This window comes from Lissotriton vulgaris, chromosome 1_1, assembly GCF_964263255.1.
Source record: "Lissotriton vulgaris chromosome 1_1, aLisVul1.2, whole genome shotgun sequence".
NCBI classification, from domain to species: Eukaryota; Metazoa; Chordata; class Amphibia; order Caudata; family Salamandridae; genus Lissotriton; species Lissotriton vulgaris.
In genome coordinates, this window is record NC_141685.1 from 1,673,962,145 (window position 1) to 1,673,988,130 (window position 25,986).

Genomic DNA, 25,986 nt, shown 5'->3' on the forward strand with positions numbered 1-25,986 from the left:
GGCATCCTCCACTGACCCTCTCCAAATTATGAAGAGGTCGTCGATATATCTGGCCCATAGGAACAGAAGCTTGGACCAGTCATTCATATGTACACCTGGAGCACCTGCTACTCCTACCAGCCCATATGCAATTAGCACAGCTGGAGGGGAAGCAGGAGGCCGTAGGTGTACCCCTAATCTGTCTCTACAGCTCGTTATTGAACAAAAAACAATTCTTTTTTAAGCACCATTTCACAATAAAGAGTAACATTTGAGTCAATTTCCACAACTTTAAAGGCCTCGCACTCAGAAAATGTTGAATGGCTCTTAATCCATCTGTGTAGATTGTGATCAGATATAGAGCTGTAACATCCAAAGTCATTAATATATAGTCCTTATCCCATCCCGAGGAATATCAAAAATCTGTTTATGAAGTCACCACTTTTCTGTATATAGGAAGGAAGACTCTTCACATAGTTCTTCAGGAAGTAATCCACATACTTTGATATATTCTCAAAGGTTCTACCTATGGCATAGATTATAGGATGGCCAGGTAGGTCAGTTTCATTTCTTATTAATTTTGGGAATCAAGTAAATAACTGGTACATTGGGTTGGTCATTTTGCAAGAACTTGTATTTATCTCGTTTTAATAAACCCTCGTCAGCTCATCAACTCATCTTTGTATAACCTCATTTCACGTATCGACTCTAAAGTGATCTTTTCAACGCACCTTTGTTCCTGCAGAGGAGTATAAGCCTCCTTTAAATATTTGTCCTGGGACCAAAGGACAATATTTCCTTCCATATCTGAATTTATTATGCTGCAATCAAACCTAATTTTTAGTTTGTTGATCAAAGTATAATATACTTTCAAATTATTGTTTTTAGATTTCATTTCTATACTTTGGTAAGTGTCTTAATATCACATGCCACCAATTCAGAATATATATCAATAACATCTCTCTACATGGTTGGTAAGAATTTAGATTTTGGTTTGAAGCCAGATTCAAACATAAGGATAAAAAAGTAATAAAAATGACTGGATGTGAAAGATCAGAAATATTCCCCTCTTAATTATCAATGCTCACTATAAATTGTGTCAAAGGTATCCTTGCATGTATTTTGGCAACATTCTGCATTAAACGTTTAGGGATGAAACACATAATGTCTTATTTAAAGAAAAATGTACTGCTGGGAACAGTGGAATATCTACCCGCAGTGTAGCTTGTGCTAGGTGTACTGCTGAGCACTGAACAGACAAACACCTCTATGGTTAAAAAGGAAAGATACACTCATGGAGCTCATTAAAAACTGCAAGAAGATTCTAACTAAACTGGGAGACTGAAAGCCGAGGATCACCGTCAAAACGGACTGACTTGCCACTGAAATAGTTGCTATGTGGGTGTCAAAAGGCATATCAGAAAGCAGTGATACGATGTTTACTGAAGATTGTGCCTGGGAGAAATTATAATTATGCTGCTGTAATATGCTTAATTACGGGCAGTTTGCATTAGCCCTGTTACATGAAATTCGTAAAATTGTGCCATTATGTCACTTCACGTAATTATGCACTGTTAGCAGTAAAAATGTACTGCAAGTGGTGCAATTCGTGGTGATTCATAGTAAAAAGTTACTGTGACTGCTTAGGAACAAAATAACGCAAGTGATTGTTGTGCACAGTGCACTTGCTTAAATGCATCATCGTCCCACAAATTGATGCAAGTGTACAATTTTGCGCAAAAATATGTCAGATTTGTATTCCCCGTAATTTCGCATAATTCTGTGTAATAATGCAAAAGCAAATTACACTCATTTTGACCACCCCTTCTAAAGACCCAAGCAGATACTGAGCTCTAATCTTCACCACACCATAGGCATTAATGGGACTCCCACTTCCACCAGACGTTAACAGTCATGAAATGCTATCAATAATACGACCAGTCACCAGAGGTGAAAAGAGATTGCACAGTCGCACAATTTATGTACCTGCAAATTTATGTCTGCAACACAGACTGCTGCGACGCCAGGTATGGCAGACAGTACATACATGACGTAGCCACACAAACATGCGAATTGGTTATGTCTGAGATGGTGTCTTTACAGGTGACATGTTTGCAGACAACATGATGTCAGTCCCCATCACCTGCTGAGCCCATCACATCAATCGATGCTTCTGTGTGGTATGAACTATGTTGCTCAATCTTGATCACTGACTACAACTATTTATGATGGAAGGAGGAATGTAAAAACGAAACATCCCAAAATGTCCAACCGCTTTGTCATCCCATGTAATCGAAACGTCTAAAGTGCAAATATGCCTCTAAAATCTACTGGCGCTGGACACACGTTAGAATTAGATATTTACTAAACAGGAACGTATACAGCCCTAATGAACATGTTTTTATTTCGTATGTCTTTTAATGCTGAAAAACAATTTCCATAAATAAAGGGGACAAGAGCTGACCCTGAGTAGGTAAGAATCTGATCATATTAATAATCTGGAGGAATTAAGATTTAGTCTATTCCTGAGTGTTTTTGTCACGTCAACATAAGACCTAATGAGGGCGCAGAGCACCTTACAACTGATGCATACTACATTTGGGAAGTAGTGTAGTGATGCAAACAAAACTAGAGTGGCATTGTCACATAGACCTAGCATACTGCAGGTGGGCAGGGGTATTCTGCAACCTTTAAAGCCAACTCAAGACGCGCCCTTTTGGCACCACAGTTTTTAGTCCAACTGGGATGAGTGCTTTAGAAATAATTTCACTAAATATTTGGCGGCGGTTAGATAGGTATAACGTTTATAAAGGGGCTGGTAATGATAGGCACCTGTTTTCTAACTGAAAAAAGTGCAGATTTAAAGTTACAAATCAGATTATTAGAACACCTAATATCCTGACCTTATTCGTCCACACTGGCTATCTGACAGTGTGGGCAAGTTAGTAGGTAAACGGTCAGCCTTGCAGAGTGAATGCAACCACCAAGACATCAGTCAAGGAGGGATTAGGCTTCCGTTAATTAAAGACTTCATAGAGTGATTATCTGTATACAATTGTCCTCCCTGGTCTCCACTGAATCGACTAATGCTGCTAAATAGTCAGCAACTGAGTTATCATCCACCTGCCTGGGTACAGTGTCTCCGCTCAATGACACTGAAAGAGCCAAGGATGTAATATTCAAAAGTAAAGGTGAAAGGTGAGGGATCCAATCGGATGGTGCCGCAATCCTGTGAGGTGGGGGAGCTGCAGCTAAGACTGACACACAATGATGAATGCAGCACTGTGCTTATGTGTGGCAAAGCAGACCTACTCACATCAAGCTGCAAGCAGTGGATTCTCTTGTGTGAAAAGAGACTGGCCATAAAGAACTCTAGCAATGCACTCCTGGATAAGAGCAGGGGCAGAAGGAATTACCATGAACAAATGCAAGGTCAATCCACCTTACGTATATTCGTGAAGACCTGATGATAACACACAGTTAATCATTAGGGAAACACCGTATCACTGCCTCTGATGAAATGGGTCAAACACAGAATGCTTCAATATTTAATTTTAAATAAAAAATATAAAATAAGTATGTTAACAAATCATGTTATGGCAATTGCCTAGATTTGGGAGCCAACAAGGCTAGTGTTAAGCATTTACAGAGAGTACAGAATGCAGCAGCTCGCATTCTGGTGGCTCTCCCGAAAGCCTGCTCAGTCTCACATGTGCTTCGCAAACTTCATTGGCTGCCTGTTGAGAAGCGCATTCAGTTCAAGTCACTCTGTGTGTCGCATAGCATTTTGACGTCACAAGCGCCCCTGGGTTGGCTAATTTGTTGGAGTTCTATGTGCCACGGCATCCTTTGAGAACAGTAGATTTAGCGCTTGTATGCACTCCTCGTGTTCTGAAAGCCAGAACGGGCGGTCGTTCCTTTCACAGCTTGGCTGCTCAACTTTGAAATTCGCTCCCTGTGTCGATCGGAGCCATTCAGAACTACCTTGCCTTTCGAAAAGCAATAAAGACCTGGCTTTTCCCTGCGTAACCTTTAGCTTTTTCTGGTTTTCGCTGAGGAGTCTGTGTTTGCGCTGGAACGCCTCGTCGCTGGGGCAGCTATGCGCATTACAAATCCGACAAATAAAGACTATGCTTTGGGTGACAAGAAACAGCAAGCCCCTCACATAATCTAATGGCTGGTTATTTACTCAGCTGTGCTAAGTGGACCCTGTCTAGTCCTAATAGTAACCAGATGCCATAGACATCCTACAAAAACAAAGCCATCGGTCTGGAATGCCATGAAAGCTGTAGACTCTATGGAGACGGCATGACTCCTTCTCAAGACTCAAGAGATCAACTCTGTGCTCCATATCAGTATTTACCAGCAGGCAGCATCCTTAGCCCGATCAGCTAACTGGATCCATAAACTACAAAGGCTCAGTACAGTGGTTTAATGTATTTCCAGTCTAATCTGTAGGTCTTCCTTTCTGACTTTTCTGAAATGTAGAGTGTTTGGCTGGAGGGCTGTATCCATAGAGTTTTCACAGTGCTTCAGGCGTCATTTGGGCCAGGGGTAATCTGAGGTGCAGCAGTGTTACTTCTTACACAATGAAAAACATGTTCCTAAGATGTCAGTGTGTGTTATTATTTCACAACATTCCTGAACCTTTTGGCGTGTCTATGAACAGTCTAGGAGCAGGTCCCACATGAAGACTATGCACTACTTGGTGTGCATGGGTAGCTTTAGAACATAAAGTAAGACCCTTCCCCATCCAAATGCCTCTGGAACAGGAAAAGCTGCTTGATCTACTATGACTTTGGAGAACTCATTTTATTGATGGATGTGTCTCATTGCCTCCTAGTGTCAAAAGTTATTTAATATGTCCATTTATTTTAGTGAACTGGTCTGAGTAGAGTTTTGTGTGCAAGAGAATCAAATACAAACTCCTAGTCCAGTTCCATGAAAACAGGAGTTTGAACAACAAACAAGATGTGGACACGGTCATACGAGGTGTGGTTCGTGTTGGATTCAAAATTGATAACAGATCTGCATGTACTGCAAAAAGTCCAATGAGACCTAAGTAATCCAGTACACAAACCTTAACCAATTTTCTCTTGCCCATTCATTCAGTGGGAATGTCATCATGCAAGTGATATTTCTATAGTACAATCCTAGCCAAAGGACAGCGGCGTCGAGGTTGTTTATTTCCCTTTATCTACAGGGCCAGGAGGCACAATGAAGATGTGAGAGATAGGGGGTAAATGTTATACACCACTGTTAATTTTGTGCTCTGTAATGTGAACGGTGAGAAAACCAATACAATGTTATAATACAAAAGGCAGTGGAGCACTGTATATGGTTAAAGTCCAGGATAAAGTCAACGAGGGATAGAGATAGTTGGGTTGTGGATGGTTAATGCACTGTGATGTAGTGCTCTTTAAAGAGGTGTTCAGCTCTTTCCGATAATTAAAGCAGGGTTGGGCTGAAGGACATCTAGCCAAAGGGAAGGCAGCCCAAAATAATAAGATGTAGTGCCCTGCCAAGAAGTGGTCTGATCTATTTTGAAAGTTGTATTTATATGTATTCATTTGAGGAGCATCTCAATCAGAACATATCAGACATGATACATTGACTATTTCAGCACTTTTATCATATGCTATACCGTGGATTCCCAGAAGTGTTTCTGATACACTCTGTGGAAGAAAGTATAACTGTGACATGATGTGGAGATGGTTGGGTTCCTTCTGCTCAATGGTGAGGTGTCTGAAGAATAGCACAGTGACTTAGGTTGTTAGCAGCTCCTATGCCAACGGTGGGCATTCCAACAGAGGAGTGTCCAAAGGAAAAAAGATCAGAGTCTTGAAGAGGAGCAGAGGAGATCAAGGGTGATTAGGTGTTTGTAATTGAAGCAAGAAGCCAGTGGTCCTTCCAGAGAAGCCAGTCCGCATGATGTGATTAGAAGCTGCTGCTAACCCTTACCTTATGAAATCTTCGTCTTCTTCTCTCTTTGGCCTCAGTTGTTTCGGTTGAGCCATGTTCATCCAGTTAAGAAGGGACTTCAAGAGACGACTGATGTCATCATCTTTGGCCCAAGAAGCGCTGATGACCAACTTGTCCTCTGAAACCACAATGCCCCTAAGAGAATAAAATACATAGATTATCCACTTTGACCAGCAAAAGTATGAGATGATAAATTCATGACATTTAAATGTAACAACATATTACCTCATATTAAATGCTTATAATATGGCACAGCAAATACATCAATATTTACTGATAATCAAAACGTGGCATAATATTCAAAGTTTATTGTTAAAAGGTTATGTGATGTGCATACCATGAATGTATCGCAGAATTCTCGATTCGAAACAGAGAAACAGCTTTTTCTACATGGCTTTTCCTCTCACTGGCCTGATTCAAATGTACTGATTATTAAAGTGAAGCTCACTCAAGTGTTATCACATTCAGGGTTCCTGTACAGTATGTGAGTGCCGCGCGCTGCTCCCCATTGTCCTGAATGATGAAAAAGCTACAGGAACTGCCCTGTAAACCTCCTTTGAAACCTAGGCATACTATTATTACCAGTACCAATCAGTGCTTTAAATGGGCCGGTACTCACCGGTACGGAGTACCCGCACTTCCGAAGTTTTGGGCCGTCAGTAACGGCACTTCTCTGTAGACCGGGAGAGTACCAGTACCTTGATCGACGGCAAGCTGAGGTTAGGCATCTCCTCCAGGGCAGGGCAGGGCTTCCGAGCAGCTTGCAAGTAAATGAGTTGTGAAGTAGATGCCCTTTTGCAGAGCTGCTGCTGAAATTTAGCAGCGCCCATTTCATTGTCCCCAAACTGCAGGGATTTGAGTGGGCTCTTGTCACACTGTGATTAACAAGGCAGGGTCTCTAGACAGACCCTGCACTGTCAATATGGTGTGCAACGATGAACGTGCTTTAGCGCCCCTACCCCCACCCCTCCGTCAGGTGTATGAAATGAGTTGGGGTCTCCAGTCACTAATCCAGTCCCTTTTACGGTATGGCACTGGCAGTAGTAAGTAAGTGGCAGTCCTCCACCTTCGGCAAAGTAGGGTTTTTTTCGTTTCATGTTTTTGTCCAGCACTGTAGCTGCTTCCCTTAGTGTGCCCCTGCAACACTAATCGCTGCATTTGGTAATGGGTTCATGGGTGTGAAGTTAGCCTGCCCTTAGGGCAATGTATAGCAGGGAACCTGCAGCGCACCAGGAATGAGCTGCCATGACAACTGGTGATGCATTTGGTTTAGGGAAAGACCAGGTGAACATAGGAGGAAGGGGGGGGAGGGGGGAGGAATGTAAAGAAGTGAGGTGACAAGTGAAGTTAGGATTGCCACTTTTTCAGATAAAAATGGCAAATAGTTGATGAGTTCTGAATTCATAACATTCATAGAAATGTATTTTAACACACGTGTGTGAAGTCAAAACTCTGGTACATTTCTTGTAAACATATACATACATATAATTATATATGTGAATATATATATGTGAGTGTGTGTGTGTGTGTGTATATATATATGTATATAAATATAAATATATATACACACACACACAAATAATGAAATATAGCAGAACAAAATAGTGGCCAGGTGGCAAACTTAGCATGGAGGGGAGAACTGGATGCAAGTAGCGACAAAATGTAAGAGACTTGTGGAGAGAGTAAGGCAGAAGTGGGAGTAAGAGAGAAATAGTGAGAGAAGGGTAGAGGCTGGGTAAAGACCACCCCACACACACACACAGAGCCCCACACACACAGAGAGACCCACACACACACGGAGCATCCACATACACACAAACAGAGAGCCCCTCCCCCCACACACACACACACACACAGCCACACACAAACACACAGCCACACACACACACAGCCACACACACACACAGCCACACACACACACAGCCAACACACACAGCCATTTGCATCCAATCCCCACTGAAAAATTGCACAGAGAGTATTGGAGTGAGTGATCTTTACCTCCCAGGGACAGGTTATCCTTGTTAAGCCCATAATTATAGTGGTTGACAAACGGTCAGTTGTCCACCCTGACGCAGTCCAGAGTTTACGGCACCCTTCTATGGTCTCCCACACCCTTTCTCAAGCACCTTGGATGCATCGTTTCTCGCCATCCCATTCCGAATCAGGTCTATAAACTTCAGGGGCCGTTCTACTGCCACCTCCCGTCCGTCCCTCACCGTGGCTTTTGTGGTGAGCAGCAACGCGTCCTGGTTGATGTTGGACACATCTGGGGAACTTTTCATGATGACACGAATGCGGGACATTGGCAGCGACATCAGCCGGTTCTCGCAACCGGTACCCGTCATCTTCTTCCTTTGACCAGTAAAGCGAGCAGGCGCAGTGCAGCGGTCGAAACATTACAGCTTAGCCAATCAGCAGAATACTGTAAGCATTGTGAGCTCATCAACACAATAGAACAAACTCTATGGGATACATACTCTACAGTGCAAACCCGTCACGTTATAAACTAGAGCGCTAACCGTTAAAAGCGACCATCTCAGGTGTGCTGAAACGTATGAATAGCAAATGGGGTCCAGGCTGGTTACACATGCAATATGGCGTCACAAATTAGTGACTTGTGGCCTAGCTTTCTGGAAGGGCTGGTGTTTTCAACCAGTAAACGAGGAAGAGGCGGTTTGTTTTGGTCTCTACAAATCCGGAATTAAGAAATTGTGGACAGATCTTTCAATGAAGAAAGAAGAGGAAAATAGAAACTAAAAGGGGACTGAAATGGGCATCTATTGTGTAGGTTGCGTAAATCTTTGCGGCCGCTTTTCACTGAAGGGAGCACGTTTGTTGTGAAGTGTGGCATGCTGTGCGAAAGAATGGACACGCTGCTTAGTTGACAGTAAAACAACGTTTTCGTGGACATTTAGATCGAATTCTGTACCTCGGATGTAATCACATTTTTTACGTAGATTTTTTATGCATGGATTTTAAAGTACTTTACAAACCTACCGAAATTAACTTTTGAGCAGTTGTTCCTCTTCCTTCCTAACTGCCTCCTGCGCCGTGCGCCGCGAACCGCGCAGAACAAAAGAGAAGTTCATGCAGCGCGTGCACTCATTCCCTTCCGCACGTCCACCCGCAGGAGATAGGCTCCCGCCGCAGCTCTTGGTATGCAATCCATCACTCACCAAGCAAACTTTTCTTGCTTACATTTCGGGGGCCAGGCTCCCGATCGAACTCGCGACCCGCCAGCCCCAGCTCCATGAAAAAATGGCGGCCGCAAACATCCTGAAGAAAAAAAAAAAGGAAACACCCACACCTCTTCATGACGGAAAAAAGGGGCGGGGCTTAAAAAAAAAGACAAAAACGCCCACGAATCTGCTCCAAGAATGACTGACATCTTTCTCTTCCAATGGCTAGCCTCCATTTATGGAGCTTGCCAATGGAAGAGAGAGGCGGGTTCAAGCCCCAGTACTGGAGTACAAAATGTCTCGGCTGCGCGACACTGCTGCGCAGTGTACGCCAGTCGAGACCTAAAAATTATAAATCATTTGTAGAGCCGGCAGGGACATAAAAGGTGAATGTGGTGCATCGCCTTTCCAAAACACCACTTTATCCAAAGCTACACAGCACACAAACACCAAAACATTCCAAAAACCTCAAGTAACAGATCACAAACAGCACCACCAATTTGTATACCACATCACAACACATCCCACTATACCTGGTGTTGGCAGCTTGCCTTGAGAGACACTGCATGCGCTTAGACATCTGAAGACAGTTCTTGGTGAGTGGGTGCATCATAGCTCATTTGGCACACTTTTGGGCTTTTATTCTAAATCCCCTTCTCTAAATCAGGCCAGCTTAAAATGTATAACTCTGCCTGAGACTGAACTTATTGAGTGTGATAACTGTTCATATTGTATTCAAATACTAATCCCTTTAGAGTCTACAACACCATGGCCTTTCCCTGGGAAGAGCCGCCCCTTGGCCTTGCCATCAACATACGGCCACCCCACTTGTGGCCTACTGGACCAGTTGAAAAAGTAGAACAAACAGAAAGGGTTTTTAGTCACGGTCTCCAGTTTGGCCAAACTGTCTGCTCTTGTGCATTCACTTTTTAAATGTATTCCTCAGCACCCTATCTGGCAAGACTGGGAGCATTCAGAAGCAAATAAAAGCTGCAAATAAGCATGCAGATAAAAAAATAGACTAAATACTACTTAGGGTAGAGGAGACGTGCCCAGTCTAGTGGTATATTCTCCATTTCACAAGCAGTTTGATCATTGGAAAATCATATTTGCCCTGCACAGAGATGGCAATGTATCAGCACTTTGAAACAGGCTTGAAGGAAGAAATAAACCCCAAGAGCATACTCTCCGGGTAGGTCCCCGACATTGTTTTCAATCACACATTTGGGTTGTCTATCAGAGATGGCTGGATTTGCAAATCAACAAATGAACATTATCCTGAAGCTGCATTGTGCAAGCCCCCTCCTGTGGTGCTTTTCCCCCCCTCCTAGCCACCAGCAGGTACCTCTTTCACAGCTCATAATTGCCTGAAAGAGTGAGAGTTTATTGTGCTCTGAGAGGGTTAAAAGTGACAAAGAACCAAAATGCAAGACAAAGGGCATTCCACAGTTCCTCTGTACCTGTCTGTGCAGTGCAACAGGTGCCCTGTTTGCAGGACAAACCTACAAAATGTGGGACAGTTAACCACTGTACAGAGTATACCACATGGCATATCAATATTCCACACTGTGGAATCAGAGCAGATGAGATGTCTTTCTAGGGCACCCCACATTAATAAGCACATGGTCCTCTATATCTCAGACCTCTAGATGACACTACCAATCGCAAGACAAAGCAAGCCACTACACCATTCCGTAATAACATTTTTCTATTAACTACCATCTGGCTAACATCACTAACAAATCACAGTACCCCACTGATGAAGTATAGCATCCAAAAACGAAAACACACAACACTTAATGCTATTTTTCCCATCTACAGAATGCACAGATATCAACCTGGGTTCAGTGTAAAGTTAAACAGCCCAGTACTTCCCACTTTCAGGGAACTCATGGAGAAATACCCCTAACAGTCTTAAAAAGCTCACACATAGGAACCAGATGACAAGCCTGCATATTCATGACCATTTGCAACTTTGGCTATGTTTGGTCACAAAACCGCACCTTTGAACACTTTCATCAAACTGCCAACTACAAACTCATGCACTCCCATTTTCTAAGCTAAGGCCTCAGATTGCATCTTAAACCGATGCTACAACAGTACCAAAAAAGTACATAACGAGCAAACGTGCACTTCACAAAGAAACCTATGTAAACAAAATGTACCATTTACATGACCAATGTAACTACTAGGGAGTGCTTTCTATCAATTAAGACAACTCTTTGCTGTGTTGGTGCTCGTTAGAAGAATACGGCAATGGGTTTGGCTATGTCAATTCTACTGATGGTCCCATACATGTCACATAAAAAAAGAGCATGCTCCTCTTAGTATCACTTTAAAAAGAAGGTGTTCGGTGTCAAAACGTCTCTATAGCGATCTGTGTAAAAATGTTACACAAATGCTCTGCGGACAAAAGGTGCCAGTTATACAGTTATAAACAGTCATGCATAGTGCTTCATTGGAAGAGCTTTACTTTTTTTCCACAAACTCAAAACAATGTTAGACCGTCACGAGATATATATATATATATATACACTACTAGCTAAATATTGACACATCACATCATGCACAGCACCGACATAATCCTCCATGGTGAGTCTTGAGTTCTAGATGGTCACATGCACAGAAAGAGAAGCATAATCTTGCTGGCAGAGTACTGAACTGTAGGTATCAATCAGTAGCAACCATATATAAACCGTAAAGGATCTTAGGAATCTGAATGCTATGTGGATAAACTTCATGCAAAATGTGACTGAGGTTTGTTCACTCAGTTTGTGCTCTGCTTTTTGACTGCCTTTCCCAGAGTCTGGGCTTCCTGCCCTAGTGCCCGAGTGCTACGACAGTGCCTGGATCAAAGGTATCTATCTTCCTGTGTCTGGGTCCCTTCTCTGCCTGTCCCCGTATTTCCCCACATCCCTTTATTTCCCAATATTAACTACAGTACCTACGTTTGCCCCTATCGCAGAGGCTATTCCGTGGGCCATGCTGCTGGCTGGCTGAGTTCGCAGTATCCGTTACATGTGATGCCACTGATTTCGTATGTTGGCTAAACTCCAAGGAATGTTATGCTAATCGTGTCTTATTCTATACTTTACTAGACGTATTCAAACATCACAAAATAAAACTTTAAAAAAGCAATTGCCCCTTGTTTGCATCCGCCTGCGCTAAACAGTAGTTGCACAAAACATCACGACCAAAACAAGTGCTTACTAAACACATTTAATTAAATTGATGCTAAATCAGTGGATATACAAGAGGTAAAATAAACCAGCAGTTAATTTGTTTCTCTCTTGTGCACAATCGTTGAAAGAAACAAAATGTGACAGGGAAAAACCTCTCATTGAAACTACACATACAAAGAAAAATAAAACCATTCAATTAACAGAAATAAAGCAGCACACACGGACACCTAAAGTAAGCAAAGGATGTAAGTGACTTTATTAATTTCACTTTGTTGCATTAGCAGCAGCTGCCGCTCTGTCGCTGTAATGTGAACCTCAAAGGAAACAACGTATATCTAATCACCTCCTGTTCGGCCATGTCAATGTGACTGGTCGAAACACTGAACGAGCAAGGAATGAAACCACATATATGCCAACATTTTACAAGAGAAAAAGTGGGAGACTTAAGAAACACAATAATCGGGAGAATGTATTTTCCTCATTGACTTGTATGGAAGAAGCAGCAATCTGAGGAGGGAGACATCAAAATACAGACGTTTGGCTTCAAAAATCGGTCGTATCCGTCCCGACTCGGGTTTAATAGCATGTATGCAACCATGATGTAAAATATGTGATCATATATACATCCGCTGCCGAGGGTCCCCAACGCTCGACCAATCGTTCTTCAAACACATAATTCTCCATTTGTAAAGCTACGGCATAGTGCGTGCTCAGGGCGTGGTATGTGCGATAAGAAAAAAACAGGGGGTGGGGGGTGCACTGCAACACTCGCCACTATATGGCACATATTTGTGCTTATAAGGGACTTGAAAACGGAGTATGTTGCAAAATAAAAGGCACCTCGACCGCTGCCTAGTATTGCTTATAATACAACAAAAATGTAGACGCATGACGCACTCTCCTTGAAATACAATCAGGACCTAGCCCACACGAACGGCGCTATTCCCAGGCTGCTGGCAGGCAGGGTCACCTTCCCTGGGGAGGGATGAGAGGGGGCGAGGGGAAGGTTTAGCACAATAAGCAATCCATGGAAGGACAGATGGGCCAGCTGCACGGTGTCAGCTATGTGTTTTTTCCATTCATGGGGTTTGTTTTTGTTAGAGCTCTTTTCCTGGCCCCACCCGCAGAGCTAGGCTCCCGCCCCAGCTCTTGGCATGCAATCCATCACACACAAAGCAAACTTTTCTTGCTTACATTTCGGGGGCCAGGCTCCCGATCGAACTCGCGACCCACCCGCCCCAGCTCCATGAAAAAATGTCGGCCGCAAACATCCTGAAGAAAAAAAAAAGGAAACACCCACACCTCTTCATGATGGAAAAATGGGGCGGGGCTTAAAAAAAAAAAACGCCCACGAATCTGCTCCAAGAATGACTGACATCATTCTCTTCCAATGGCTAGCCTCCATTTATGGAGCTAGCCAATGAAAGAGAGAGGCGGGTTCAAGCCCAAGTACTGGAGAACAAAATTTCTCGGCTGCACAACACTGCTGCGCAGTGTACACCAGTCGAGACCTAAAAAGTCATGGGAGGGAAGGAGTTTAAAATGGCTTTAATTCCACCTGAGACTTTGTGTGAGTGTTTGCAGATGGCTGTGTGCTCGTCTGCCCGCCTGTGTGTGCCTGTTCTTTTGTGAGAGAAAGAGGGAGAGAATCAGGACACTGGAGAGTTTTCGAGGGGACTGCGTGGAATGCTTTTGTGCACTTGTGTGCTTGTTTCTTCTGTGTGGGTGCACGCTTGAGAATTACAGTATTGTGCCAAACAACAACAATTAACAGGATGCATTAAGAAGTAGCAAATATTACAAAGCAAAGAAATGTTAACATATCACTGTTTGGCTATCATTTTGTGTAATGAGTTAATCTGTTTTGTTAACATAAACACGTTTTTTCATGTGTTTTGATATGTGCTGCATCTGGTACAGAAGTCATTATGTATGAACATATCTTCCCGAAGCCCCGCCCCTAGCCCTGCCCACTTGCCACACCTCTAGCTCATTTTAATGAGTACCTGCACTTATTTTTTTCCATTTAAAGCACTTGTACCAATGCTCCAACGAGGTATCAATAAAGGAGCTGTAATCAATGTTTCATTATATACTAAATAGACCAAGCGAACAGGGAATACAAGAACAAAACATTAAGCAGTGGAAACGGAGATTATGCTAATTCATTCACAAGTAGTTCCAGAAATCACAATTTTGTATGATTATCAATACGGAACAAAAGGTGTTCAGTGCAAAAAGTATCCACACCTATGCAATCAGTTATATCATTTACTACTCTGTCAGCACTTTCCGACCTGAGCTCGATTACAGGAATGTAAATGCCCTTGTTTAAAGAAGCCCGTTTCCTTAATGCACCTGTTGGGAGGCGGAAGGTAGATGTTTACGTGTCTAGAATGTAAGACACAGGATCCCACTAAAACACAACACCAAATGACACACCATTAATATGTAACCATAAAACAATGTGCCTGGAACATCAAGTAAACGCCTCCAGATACAGTTGAGAATAAAATAGTTGCCAACATTTGAAAAATATTTCCTGGGACACTTTGCAGCACAAGGCTGCTGCAGATACAAAGTGCTTGTTTGCGTACCTGTGTGTAATCAAGAGGAACGGTTTCTGCAACATCATTACCCGGGACAGTCTCCAACTTGCCAGGACTGCCCCTGCAAAAACGAGACAGTTGGCAACTATGAATAAGTTAGATATTCATGTATGGATTGCTGAGGATGTTTGCAGCAGGAGTTGCGCACTAAGGACGCAATTTTGGTAGCTCGTTCTGCCAATGGAGATTTCCCTACTGGTACACATATGGATACTCAGAGAAACACTCATTACATTGTGCAGCATTGGAAGAACATTGTCATTTCCTCAGTGACACAAAAAGTGCTTTCAACCTCCATGAAACTAGACATTGTAAGACCCTCAGTGAAGAGCCCGAATGAAGACACTGAAAATAATGTAAACTAATGTCCTACCACTGGCATTCCCAACAGAAATCACAGAGAAGCGTGTAGCCAAGCAATCAGGCGTCTGAGATGAACATGGTACCGAAATGATTGTGCTTTACATCAATGATGATTCTGGTCAGATCCTTGATAAAGCGGAGGTATGACTTCCGATCCTTCCGGATTTCTTGGCAGCATTAAACAGTTTACACAACAACATTCTGATTTCCCAAATTGGGTCACTTGTTTCGGTTGTGCTACTGGAACATTGTCTCTGTAAGATTTGGAAACGTCGGTTCTGTTTTACTCTGGTTCAGTTTATTAGTCCCACAATGATCTGTGTTACTGCCAATGCCTGTCAACCTTACCTTGAGCCCCTCGAGAAACTTCTAAACAGGCTTAAATATTTTACCTCCAATACATGGATGATACCGTATTTTCCGGCGTATAAGACGACTTTTTAACCCCGTAAAATGTTCTGGAAAGTCGGGGTCGTCTTATACGCCGGGTGCCAAATTTTATGGTATGTTTTCATGCGTTGTTTCATAGCGAGGACTTCACTCGAAGGTGTCAGACCGCTTCACAATAGGAAATAACAAGAAACAACACACCTTATGTTAAAAAATACAGCCACCGGCACTGGCAACGTCCACACCCAGGCCCCGCGCCATGAACTGTGCAAGTATCGAAAGCGAGCGTTTTTTTCATAGCGAGGACTTCACTCGAAGGTGTCAGACCGCATAACAATAGGAAATACAACACACCTTATGTTAAAAAATACAGCCACCGGCACTGGCAACGTCCACACCCAAGCCCCGCGCCATGAACTGTGCAAGTATCGAAAGCGAGCGTTTTTTCATAGCGAGGACTTCACTCGAAGGTGTCAGACCGCTTCACAAGCGAGCAAATGGCGCCATGAGTCTTACCTAGACTGCCGCTGCCGCTGCACACACGCCTCCAACCGCTTGCACATTCCCAGGCAGACGAGGCAGCAGGACGTCCGAAATATATAACGGGCAGCCAGCGCCGAAGATGGCAGCCCCCGCTGTGTTGCACGTTTGGCACGCGCTCCTCTCTCCATGACATGGGCATAGAAAGGGGACTGTAGAATGTTCCCGATGGCAGTAGAGCACTTTCCGTGATTGGCTGGTTGTTGCAAAGAGGAAAGGCAGTCTGGTGAGCAGATATTTACCGTACATGTGGTGGTGAAGACAGTACAGCACCAGTCTCTGCACCTGTTCATACTGTACAGCACCAGTACATCCAGTGCAAATGGCTGACAGTTAAGAACCCGGCAAGGCTCCAGCAGTACATCCAGTGCAAATGGCTGACAGTCAAGAACCCAGCAAGGCTCCAGCAGTAGCAAGAAGAAGGAAATATGAAGCCAGTTACAAACTTAAAGTTGTGGATTTTGCCACGGAACATAATAACTGTGCTGCTGCAAGACAATATGGAGTAACAGAAAAGATGGTTCGGGCCTGGAGAGCAAATGAGAAAGCATTAACCGCATGCGCGCTAGCGGAATTCCGCTCGCACGCTGGGTTTTTAAAAAACGCACTTTACGTGACGAGCTGGGCTCGTCATCAGCGTGCGAGGAGGCTACGCCATGACGAGCCCAGCTCGTCATCAGCGTCGAAGGGGTTAAGGAGTATGCCAAGGGGTAAGTGTGCATTAAGAAGAGGCACCCCACATTGGCCAGAACTCGAAAAGCATGTAGCAGACATGGTGAATGAGCATCGCCAAAGCGGTTATGTAGTGACCCGAAATAAAATACGATTGGTTGCACTTCAGTGGGCCAAATCTAACCCAGATCTCAGCAACAGATTTAAGGGCACTGTATCCTGGTGTACTAGATTCTTGGGAAGGCATAATCTGGTATTGAGGCAAAAGACAAAAATTGCCCAAAAATTACCTGCGGATCTTGATGCCAAAATGCATAGCTTCCATCGCTACGTTATTAAGCTGCGCAATGAACATGGCTATGCGCTAAGTAGTATCGGTAATATGGATTAAACTCCAATGAATTTTGATATGATTGCAAACAAAACTGTCCATCAAAAAGGTGAAAAGACAATTTTAATAAAAACAACAGGACATGAGAAGTCCAGTTTCACAGTGGTACTAGCATGCACAGCTGATGGCGCAAAACTGAGACCAATGGTTATTTTCAAAAGAAAAAAAATGCCGAAACTCAAGTTTCCTGTTGGTTGTTTTGTGCATGTGAATGAGAAAGGCTGGATGGATGAAGAAGGGGTAAAGCTATGGCTTGATAATGTATGGAGCAGGCGACCAGGTGGACTTCTACAAAGACGTAGTCTACTGGTGTGGGATATGTTCAGGGCTCATTTAACTCCAAGCACCAAGCAAAGGCTGGCAAGACTAAAAACAGATGCTGCAGTTATACCTGGAGGATTGACATCGTTGGTGCAGCCACTGGATGTGTGCCTAAACAAGCCATTTAAAGATCGCATCCGAGAACAGTGGAATGAGTGGATGGTTAGCGGTGAAAAAACATTCACAAAAGGAGGAAACATGCGTGCTCCACAGTTGGATGTTTTGTGCAACTTTGTCATAAAAGCCTGGAACGACATCGATGCAGAAACAGTCATAAAGTCTTTCAAGAAGTGTGGCATATCAAATTCATTAGATGGTATGGAGGACGACTACTTGTGGCAAGATGAAGAGGATGCTGAAGCCGAGATCACACCATCTGATACGGAATTACCAGATCCATACGATGACTGCCTTACCGATGTACCACAAGATCTCATTGATTTACTTATGAGATCAGATGACGAAGAGGAGGATTTTGAAGGCTTTTAAAGGGAACGTTGTAAATCCTGTAAAAATCGCTTGGACATGAAAAGTTATGAAAAGTTTAATCCACTTGCACTGTTTCATGCACTAATTTATGTTTACCGTACCGTACATGTTTGATGACAAACAGGTATGTTCACAAGTGACAGTTTTTCATATGGTTCTAAATAAAAATATTGTGACTAAAGCAATATTGTTTATACAACCAATTTGTTTGAGTTCAGTCTTTGAGTGTGTACAATAAACGCTTAACACTGTCCACTGATAAAGCCTTACTGCTCACCCACAGGGAGGAGGATTAGAATCACTAATACGGTAAGCCCAAAATAAATTCTCGAAATGGCTATGCAGGACTGCGTTGGACTGCGCTGGAAGTGAGGGTAGTCTTATATGGTGAGTATATCACGAAACCTACATTTTATCAAGAAAAGTAGGGGGTCGTCTTATACGACGGGTCGTCTTATACGCCGGAAAATACGGTACTCAATGTAATCCATGATTAAGCCTCAGCACATCCATCACTCACATCAAAGCATGATTAGCAAAAATACAAGACTGAATGTCTCAGAAGAAGCTGAAACCCCAACCAATAGAATTCTCCATCATCAGTTTAAGTCCAAAAGGGAACCATACAAGCTCTTGACAAACGAATCTTCACCGCTTTGGGCTATACTATGAAATAACGGATTATACCAAATGTTCAGGCTTCTCGCTCAGCAATGAGCTTAATTTGAATCATTACATCATAGCCAGTGACATGAGTGCTTACTAGCAGTTGAGAATATCGACATCAATCAAACCCTTCATTCCAATGAAGGATCTCAATCAAACTGCCCCGGCCCTCGTTATAGGTTGCATATACCATGAAAACATGTTCCAATCAGTCTGCCTCTCTCTCACACTGCCCCTTTGAGAACTGTTGAACATGCAGCTGCTGGATCGCTCTCTGGCGCAATGAGATATGACTTCTTTATGTTCTAAAAAGTTTATTAGAATTCATGAATAAATGCAATACAGTAAACATACACAAAGGAGTATCGAATGTAAGTAATACTGAAATATAAATAATAAAGGCGTATATATTAATGACGAAACAGATCAGCATCATGTAAAGGTAACAAATGATAAAACAAAAACAATTAGCTACTTATCAAATTACAATAGTATCAGTACAAAGTGATATTTAAATTGAACATCATATAACTACTTTGTGAAAGACTAGGAAGTGTGAGAAACATAGAGGTTTCCAGAACAATTCATGTTTAAACAATGTATGGTTAGGATAAAAGGAGGACATCCTATCACCTTGTTTTGTGAATATAATGAAATATGACTTCATATCCCTGAACTCTCAGAGGGCAAATGATTTGCCTTAAAAGCATACTGTATATTCAGGCCACGAAGCATTATGAAGAGAGCCATACAATTGACCCAACACAAGTATCTCTCGTCTGAAGCAGCAAAAGAAAGATCTGTAGTTCCCACTTACTCCGCCTCGTACTGACCTGATAGGCAAAGCCTTCACTTAGAAGGCTCCTTTTTCAATATTTACACACACTATATGGAATAATACATCAAAATAGATTAGATTAGGCTCCCCTCCTTCAAAATCATGATTGAAGAAGCACTAGTTTTGAAGTATCTGTAAATGGATTCCAATTTAATGATCCGGTGAGCCAGGGAAACACGCTACCACTCCCAAACTTTCTTTCTTTTGGCTTCACCCATGGAATGTTACAGAGCTACCCCACCTCACTAAGACCCTCTCCTGTACACGCTCTTCTGATTGCATCTCTCTTCTTTGTCTAGCTCTTACGTTTAAAAAAAAAAACCATATACTTTTTCAAACAAACCTAAAACATTCAGAATCGCTATGTTAACAATGGGCCTCTGCTGAGGTTCTTGATTCCAATCTCTTACCAACTTACTGAATGGCACAACTAAATCACTCCATTTACTGCACATTGTATGGGTATATTTCTTTTTGTGAAGTGCTCTTATGTCCACTAGGACTATCAGCCAGATTCATCAAAGGAAATTCGGCTTGCAAAGGGCCAGATTCTGAGAATCTGGCCCTTTGCGAGCGCTATTTTTGCATTTGGGATTCATCATCCCAAATGCAAAAATCGCAATTATAGAAATCGCTAAATTGTGATGAATTGCATTTAAAGAATCTTAATTTGAGATTCCTTAAATGCAATTCATGAACCATTTAAAAATTGCGAATTCGCAATCTGGGGCCGCTATTTACAGCGAAGTCTGACTACGTGGTAAATAGCGAAAACTTAGAAAAATGCACTTTAGTGCATTTTTTCTAAGTTGTATGTTACACACACACATGCCCTTTGGACATGTGTGTGCGCAACACCAGTGTACATTACCATTTCAGGGGTGCTACAGGGTGTCCTTTGGACACCCTGGCACCCTTGAAATCGCTTCCTTATTTGCGATTAGCAATTAGCGAATCGCAAATAAGGAATCTGTAGGAATCGCAATAAATATTGCGATTTCTACATGAATCCCGTTTTGCGAGTCTTTAATAGCGATTACTTAATAATCGCTATTAAGGACTCGCAAAACATGACAATGATGAATCTGGGGGTATGTCCGCTCTTTTGAAAAAAAGACAAATATACGGAAAATTATAAGGATCAAACTCCTGCTGTGAGAAGAGCAGTTGCTGCCTCTTTCCCACAGTTACTATGATGGTGCTTGCTTGAATATTGATTGTGCCACAGTACCCCCAGCTTTATAAAGCTGGCCCTGACAAGAAAAGGAACAAAATGATTGTTTTTTCAATAATACTATGTGAAGACCAAACAACGGAGCAGAACACCTGTAGGTTTATATTAATATTATTTCAACTTCTCAGGCTGTCTGAGCGTTGATTGGTGGGTTAAATAGATGAGGTCACCGAAATAAGCACATAAAAATTATGAACTATTCAGTAAAATTCCCTTAAAGGGGAACCACTATTGATTCACCTCAGTTTGTAAAATGATCTTTCGTCTGTTTTGGTGCACACTGAAAGAAGGCACTGCACGGCCATATCTCATGTACATTGGTCCTTAAATTGGGTACAGCCTACTTTTCCCAGGCAGAGAAACATGAGGATTATAAAAATACATTCCTCTGACGCTTACCAATTTCTTCTGCCCAAGCACTACGTGGGTGTCAATAGTTTATGTGCAGTGCTGCAAAAGTCGTGCCCACGAAACATAGACACCAAGTAAAAACAGTCAAAAGGATGCACACAGATATAGAGCGGCAAGAGACACAAGACCAGGCCTTGAAAACACAATGTTTTATTTGTTTCTTTTCACTCAATTTATTGTACTTCACAGCAGTTTGCAGGAAGTTGGTGGCTGGCTTCGGTCGTGCTAATTAGAGCATTGTCTGCTTGCCTCTTGCTGAGATCACGAATCGACCTAATTAGGCCTCAGCAGGTGATGCCAGCACGACCAGCAGCATCAGTCTCCATATTTATGTTCGAGTAGCTGTGCAATTCCAATCTTCGTTCCGAAGTTTTAGTGGACTTCATTTTGGAATAAGCAAATATGAATGGATTCGGTAATACTTTCCAAATAGTAAACTTCAAGTCATTAACAGATCTGCGTTGGTTCTGCCATACTTTAGTACGTGAAAGTGTCACAAGCATATAAATACCTAGGCTGTACCTTCAGAACCCTGAGCTGCTCTGCCTTTTTCACCTCCCATCCAGGCCTTTTATTGATTTTCTTTATTCAAACAGCCAGGATTGTCACTAAGGCTGGGCTCAGCTTGAAATGACAATGCTGATGAATTGTCCTCACAGTCAATCACAGGCATAGTAACACTAGGTATAATGGCTGTGGCTCAGTCATGTTACTTACTCTGAGACCTTGGATGGGGCAAGATTTATTAAGGGGTGGTCTCAAGAATAAAGTGAGCCAAATGATGAGGGCCTGCACCCAGGTGGACATCACCTCGACTGTGGACCTCAATTCTCAATGACAGGCCATGGTTGCCAAATAGACTTCAGAAGCAAAGGAAAGAGCGTGGGAGATCTGCAAATGAAAAAAAAGGTCGTGGGCAGTTACATTAGACTGAAGCCCCGAATAGGCTTTAAATGGCACCTTATTTAGAGCCCGCAGCACAGACAACAAACCGCCAATCAGCCCTTGACAAATCCAGTAATTGACACAGACTAATCACAGGTAACAAAGAGGCACAGGAACAGGACACAGACAACAGAAGATGAACAATGGAAAGCTCGAAGCTAATAGGTCTGGCGTTGGCTACCTGCCTTTTGGCTTTGTCAATGCTTGTTTCGTCATGGGTTTTGTAAAAGGTATTGTTGGGAAGATGCTGGGCCCTTCCAGATATAACAAAAAGAAACATTGGCTAAAAGCAACCAATGTCATAGTAACCCATTGCTCTGTAGGGAGCTATTTGTAAGCTAAAGTGCTGCTCAGAAAGATCAGAATGCCATCACTCATAGTGAAGTTATAGAACAGCCCCCTGCAGAATGCTGCAATGGGCAGAAGAATAACGTGAATGACACAACAACAGACCAATGAATGACCAAGGCTGGCTGAGCTCTCTAGTTTTAGTAAAACCAAAATGTCTTGGTCACCCCAGAGTTACAAAATCAAAGTAAGAGGAAGTTAGAAGATTTTAGATTGGGTTCTCTTTGCATAAATTACATTGATTACATGAGAATAAAACAGTGTTAGCACACTGCAGTGAGTACACATTCTCAAAATCACACGTCCTGGAGTAAATCTATCTAGTTTACGTTTTCTATATACACCCCCTTTTAGTAATTTTAAACTGAGGGATTCAAAGGATCAAGTTTCAGTTATGATTCAATTGATCATCAAATTGCCACTTGAACATAAATATAATGACCTGAGCATTTCACTTGCCGTCGTTATTGTAAATGACTTACACAAACTCCGTGCAGTTGGACTTTCTTCCACTCAATAGAAAGGAGCGCTAACAATTCAAGAGATTTTTTGCATGACAATATGACGTAGCCGATGTGGCCTAATGTCCCATGACAACTGAAATGTATAGTGCTTACAGACCGCAAGAGGCTTAAACAGTAAGACGCTGATAGATCTGCTAATATGCAGTGGCTTAGCAAGGTCAGGTAGTAACCGGTGCGGAAAATTTCTTGTCATCCCCGGCTTGACAAAATGGCAAAAATATCTGTTTAAAACACATATTTTTGCCATTTGGTAACCCCCCTCAGTGATGACACCGCACCCCCCTTCCTATGCCACTGCTAATATGCAAAGCTTAGAGGACCCGATTAAGTGACTCGCAAGTGGAAACCCTTAACGAAGTAAGCCAGTGTGACGGCTGGGCTATGCTCTTAGATTTTGAGACATTACATGACTGGCTCACTAAATAGAACCACAACCTATTTTCAATTACAGTGTGTGACTACAGGGCCCTCCGTCTCTAAGACTCTATGGGACTTGATTAAGGAACCCTACAAGTAGGATTAAACACACTAGAGTTTTACTTGCATGTGTGACCACAGAGGCTATTGTTTACTTGCAATTTGTTAAGGACAGTTTTCACAGCCCAGACACAATGTGAGATGTATCTACAGTTCGGAAGCAGGTCATGTGAGTGTGTGCTACCACTACACACCCTTGTGTGCAATGTCCACAAGGGAACACACGTGAGAATGGATTTCTGATAATTGTGTCTCTCCTTTAACCCAGAGATTCCATAATAGGGAGACGTTCCTCATTTGGATTTGTATGTAATGCATGTTTCAAAGAAAGCGAATGACATAGTATGATTGTCTAGCAGACAGAGTGCAGAAACACCAATATGCACACAACTAGTTAGGTGTAAAGGGGTTTAGGGTTTTGGTCCTGATGAAATCGAATTGACTGTTCTAGACATTGAAAATTGGCTGAAACATGTAGACCTAAGAGATGTTCACCTTTTGTTTTTAACCTTGCCATAGGATACAATAATCCATTCAGGATTTTGAGTATCTCCGTAGGTAATTCTATTCAAATTTCCTTCCCCCTTAAAAATCAAAAGAGCTCCCTTGTGGTTCAAGGTACAGCCCACTGAGATACAGAGCGAGGAGAGATGAGCAGTGCAACGATAGGCCCATAAGATAGAGTTATGAGTGACGCAAGTCGCAGTCACGGACTCCCTGGTTAATCTGAACAGCAAGGGATAAGGAGGTTTCAACATAGAATCAAATCAAAACTAAGAGAGTCGAGTAACAACTTCTGTACATTAAGGGAGATTAGAAGGCAGTTTAAGAAAGAGGTCTGGGATACAAAGCAAGAGCACATCGCACATGAGTGGGTAACTGCAGTATCTGACAGCAGGCCTTGTTCATGTGCTTCTTTGTGACATATTGATGTTCTGTTGTGTCACTCAAGTTTCATGTGTGTTAGAATGTTTGCTCACAAAACGGTATGAGGATGAAGCTGACCTCCAGACTGCATGCTCTGTGGTAGCTTGACGACATACTATGTTTGAATAAAACTGCTGGAGTCATCCCTTGGACCGTCAACACTGAAGAGCAATTACTATAGTTGTTTGGTGATGAGTTGGTTGCCAAGTCACCTACCTGACTCTTCCAAGCATGTTATGCCTGGCCGCTTTCCCCATTCACACAGCACCCCTACTTCACAGATAAACCTTTCTCTTTCACCTTGAGAACTGTCAGAGGATCAAAGAGTGTCTTCGCTCTTAGTTGTCAGCTCACTTTCCAACAATCTCCAGTAGATCTTCAATCAGGCTCGATCAGTGGCATTGTGGTTCTGGGGGGTCCTACCGTGGAATGCATAGTGTGTTCCACGTTGCTGATAATAGAGGGGGGGTCCACTATTTGATAGTAAAGCATATAGTGGTAAGCAACAGGTTAAATGCTTGGCACTCCATGGCAATGTTGGATTTTCCTAATCAATTGATGCTCCACGTTTCGTACGTGCTACATGTGACATTTTTCCAGCTCTTTTTGAGAACTCAATGAACACTTCCACCATCATTGCCTCTCTATATCCCAGGAGACTTGTGGAAACTACCAAATGCTTTTGCTACTCTTTCTCCATTCTACCACTGATGGCCATTCACTCTAATAGTACTTCTGCATATTTTAGCGATCTTACTGGTATTCTCCAGGTTGGGAACTCCTTAGCATGAGTATAGTATAGTATGCTCATATGAAATATATAAATTTATGGGCAGAGTGAAAATTAAATTTTTTGCTTGGTTATACATATGAATGTCAAGGGAATAACATTACGGCAGATGAATGAGTCACACGTGTCACTGCAGTGAATTACAGCTCAGGTATTCGAAATTAGGCCACTAAAGGAGGCCACAGAGTCATTGTTGCCCAACTAAACAAAATTATAAATTCAGGTAAATCGGATTGTGCTCCAGGCCCTAAAGGCCTGTCTGCCAGTATTTTTAAGTTTAAACTGAACTATTTGGTGCAATGGCTACTGCTGTTACTTAATGCTTTTTTTTCTAACTGTATCAGGACCAGTGTTATAAAATGGCTCCATTGTATGGGCAAAGAACAAGAAGGACAAACTAGATCCAAGAAACTACTGTAAAATCACCCTTCTAGTTGAAGATGCTATGCAATATCCATCGCTCAACTTAGAGGACCTTCACAACTATGTTTCATTGACTGGAATTGGTTCCCAACCGGATTTAGGGAAACAAATGGCCCTCTTGATAACATTAAGCCCTTATAAATACTGATCGAATGCCACACAAGTGCTGGCACTTTCCTCCCTACATGCAGGGTTTATTGATTTTAAAACAACCTTTAACGACATAGATCACAACAGACTTTGGGAAAATGAATGGGGTCTTCCTCAATTTCTCTTTAGTAATACATGGGTCCTTGTAAAACCTGG

At 42.5% G+C, this 25,986-nt stretch overlaps 1 protein-coding gene across 2 annotated transcripts in view; it reads right to left on the bottom strand.

The window, feature by feature from the left end:
• Positions 1-25,986, bottom strand: part of EXOC4 (exocyst complex component 4) — a 1,827,849-nt gene that overhangs the window by 440,880 nt on the left and 1,360,983 nt on the right. For both annotated transcript variants that reach the window (XM_086918922.1, XM_086918920.1), the window contains exon 13: positions 5,941-6,096. In XM_086918922.1, the coding sequence (XP_086775048.1) occupies positions 5,941-6,096 (156 nt within the window). The remainder of the gene's footprint in view (positions 1-5,940; positions 6,097-25,986) is intronic.